The following is a 3,243-nucleotide window of genomic DNA, read 5'->3' on the forward strand; positions in this document are numbered from 1 at the left end:
AAATTTAAATAAAATTTAAAAATTCAAAAATAAAGAAGTATAATATGCAAATAGTCAGTATTCCAGCTACTTCTCAACACCAAGACCAAAGTTACTGTCTGTATCAACCAGGTTAGTGCAATCACCTTCTCACTGTGCTTCCTGCTTCTGTCTTTATCCCTGATAGTCTATTCCTATCAGTGTGGCCAGACTGCCTCTATTTTTTTTTTCAGACTGCCTCTATTAAGACATATCAGGTTATGTCACTCTAATGTTATGCTGTACAATAAAGATCCACATGTGGCTATTTGAACTTAAATTTATTTAAAAAAATAATTTAATTCTTCATCCTCAGTTACACTAACCACATTTCATTTACTCTGTGAGCAAGAAACTTACAACAACCTCAAACTCATTGTCATCCAGTTGGAATTGCTTTATAGTGGAACCTCTGGTGGGTTTTCAGAGACTGTAAATTGCACAGGGGGAAACTGGCCATCTTTCTGTCACAGAGCAGCTGGTAGATTTGAATCATCTCACCTGCCTTCAAGTTGGAAGTGCAAATCATAACCCACTCAGCCATCAGAGCTATCTTGGCGAAATGATTAGTGACTACTATATTGGACAATGCAGATATAGTGCATTTCCATCAGTTTAAAATGGTCTCTTTTATAGTATTTCAACTAATACAGCAATGTTGCTACCTAACTGGTACCCAGTTTATTCTCTACCACTCACACAACCTTATCTCTTTTTACTCCCCCGCATGCTCACTCACCTCCAATCTCACTGGCTTCCTGGCTATTTCATACACTTGCTAAGTTTTTTCCTGCATGAAATACTCTTCTCTTTTTTTTGTCTACATGGCTTAATTTGGGGTCTCTACTCAATGTCACATTGTTAATGAGACTGTCTATGATCATCTTATATTAAATAACAGCCCATCTAACCCCATACTCTCATCCTTTTACCCTGGTTTGTTTTTATTAACACTTACTACTCATGTGTGAAGCAGTTGAATCCTGGAAGGTGGGTTCTTCTTGTTTTGATTGAGAGTCAGGTGTGGAGTGGAGTGTTTGGTTGTTTTTATTTTGTTCACAGCCGTGTGTGAGCTGATTGGATTTGCTGGATTTGGCTGACAATGAGCTGTGGGCTGGAAGCCTCTTGTTTAGAGCCAATCAGGACCTCATGGGTGGGCTTGTATATTTAAAAGTTGGCTGGGGCCCCAACTAGGTCTCCAGTTTGGAGGCTCATATGTGAAGCAGTTGGATTCTGGAAGGTAGTTCTTCTTGTTTTGGTTGAGGGTTGAGTGTGGACTATTTAGTTGCTTTTATTTTGTTTAAAACCATGTGTAAGCTGACTGGATTTGCTGGGTTTGGCCAACAATGAGCTGTGAGCTGGAACCGTCTTGTTTAAAGCCAATCAGAACCTGATGGGTGGGTCTGTGTATTTCAAAGTTTGTTGGGCCCTCAGGCCTGCTCCTTTCTGGCCTGATATTAATTGTGTTTGGAATGAGCATTCTTCTAAGTGGTACAGCACTGGTCTGTCAATTCCCTGTGCTGAAATAACTTGGGGTTGCTGTGATACTGAGCGCTGTGCCACTGGTGTGCCAAATGCCACAATGGTTATCCGTGGTGGACAGTGTTTGGTGGCTGTTGTTATGTGCCATCGAGTCGCCTATGACTCATAGCAACCCTATGTATAACAGCCCTAAAACCTGCTCTATCCTGTGTCAATATCACTGTCTTTGACACACCTGCCCCCGTTACTCCAGTCACTAAATCAACCACCTCATAGAGGGTCTTCCTTTCCTGCGCTGTCCCTCCACCCTCACAAGCATGACATCTTTCTCCAAGGACTAGTCCCTCCTTGCAACATGTCCAAAGTTTGTCAGACAAAGCTTCAGAACTTTGCTCCCAAGGAACAGCCTGGTTTAATCCTCTCTAGGATGAACCTCTTCATTTTCTTAGCAGCCCATGGTATATTCAATACTCTTTTCCAACACCACAGCTCAAAGACGTCAATTCTCCTTCTATCCTCCCTAGTCATTGTCAAACTCTCTGATGCACAGCAAGTAATTTCAAAGACCATTCCAAATTAAGAAAGGCTTGGAAGCAGGAGTGGCATCCACTTCCTAAACAACATACCTCTGGGAACTCTATGAATCGAGTGAAATGGCAAAAGTTATAGAACCAGGTTCGGGCCTTTTGTTCATAGGGTCTCTATGAGTAGGGCTCAACTTGATGGCATTTAACAACAACCACCACCATCATGTGATAGATTTATTTATTTGTTTGTTTGCTCATTTGTTTAATTGTCTCTGTTCTTCAGGTCCTTTAATTGTGTGTCATAAGATTATTGTTTGAATAATGAAATGAATATGAAAACATCCAGTGTTTTCCTCACAGATGAAGAAAGCATAAATTAAAGCATGATATTTATTCTCTCACACAGGAACCAGTGGCTGGGACAAGCTGTGGAAAAAGTATGAATCCCGGTTACCCAAGAATGATCTATGCCAGTATGTCACATCATCAGACCTCACTCAGATACTGGACAACTTGGGGATTAAGTATAAGTGTTACGACCTTCTGTCCACCATGGACATATCTGACTGTTTCATAGATGGCAATGAGAATGGAGATCTGCTCTGGGATTTTTTAACAGAAACCTGCAACTTCAGCACAACAGCACCCCCTGATCTCAAATCAGAAATTATGAAAGATCTACAAGAGCCAGAATTCAGTGTACAAAAAGAGGGAAAGATTTTGTTTAACAATAATCTGAGTTTCATAGTAGTTGAGGTATAAAGGCTATCAGAATATATTGCAAAATTTTATTTTCAACATCATTGATCACTTATTTTTATATTAAAATTGCAGTTGTGTTGCATACCTGATATAAGTGAAAGTATAGTAATTTATTGGACTTCCATATTGTATTATCTGTTGATAGATAGTCATGTAAATTGGAAGAATAAAACAACTATTGTTGACTTAATGACAATTAAATCTTTTTTATTTTCTCACTGTGCTAAATTTCCTTGAATATTACTAAAGCAAATGCCTGTTGTTATTTGGAATACTGGCAACGTGTATGTTTATTAAAATTTCCCCCTTGAGGAAATAGCATTTGTGTTAACTTAGTGTTTGATTTTTGTCTTCTATTTTGTAATCATTATACATAAGCACTTTTAGAAAATTATAGAATTAACTCTTATCATTCATTGCAGTTTCCTGTAATTTTTCTTGTTCTTTTAAATGT

General features: G+C 38.7%; 1 protein-coding gene across 1 annotated transcript in view; it reads left to right on the plus strand.

The window, feature by feature from the left end:
- LOC102876503 (histamine N-methyltransferase-like) overlaps positions 1-2,789 on the plus strand; it is a 60,556-nt gene extending 57,767 nt beyond the window's left edge. Inside the window, exon 6 of the mRNA XM_006894446.1 lies at positions 2,434-2,789. Coding sequence (XP_006894508.1) covers positions 2,434-2,789 — 356 coding nt within the window. The remainder of the gene's footprint in view (positions 1-2,433) is intronic.
- The last annotated feature ends 454 nt before the right edge of the window (positions 2,790-3,243 follow it).

The sequence above is a fragment of the Elephantulus edwardii genome, unplaced genomic scaffold, assembly GCF_000299155.1.
Source record: "Elephantulus edwardii isolate Elephantulus edwardi_28Jun2011 unplaced genomic scaffold, EleEdw1.0 scaffold00143, whole genome shotgun sequence".
Lineage (NCBI taxonomy): Eukaryota > Metazoa > Chordata > Mammalia > Macroscelidea > Macroscelididae > Elephantulus > Elephantulus edwardii.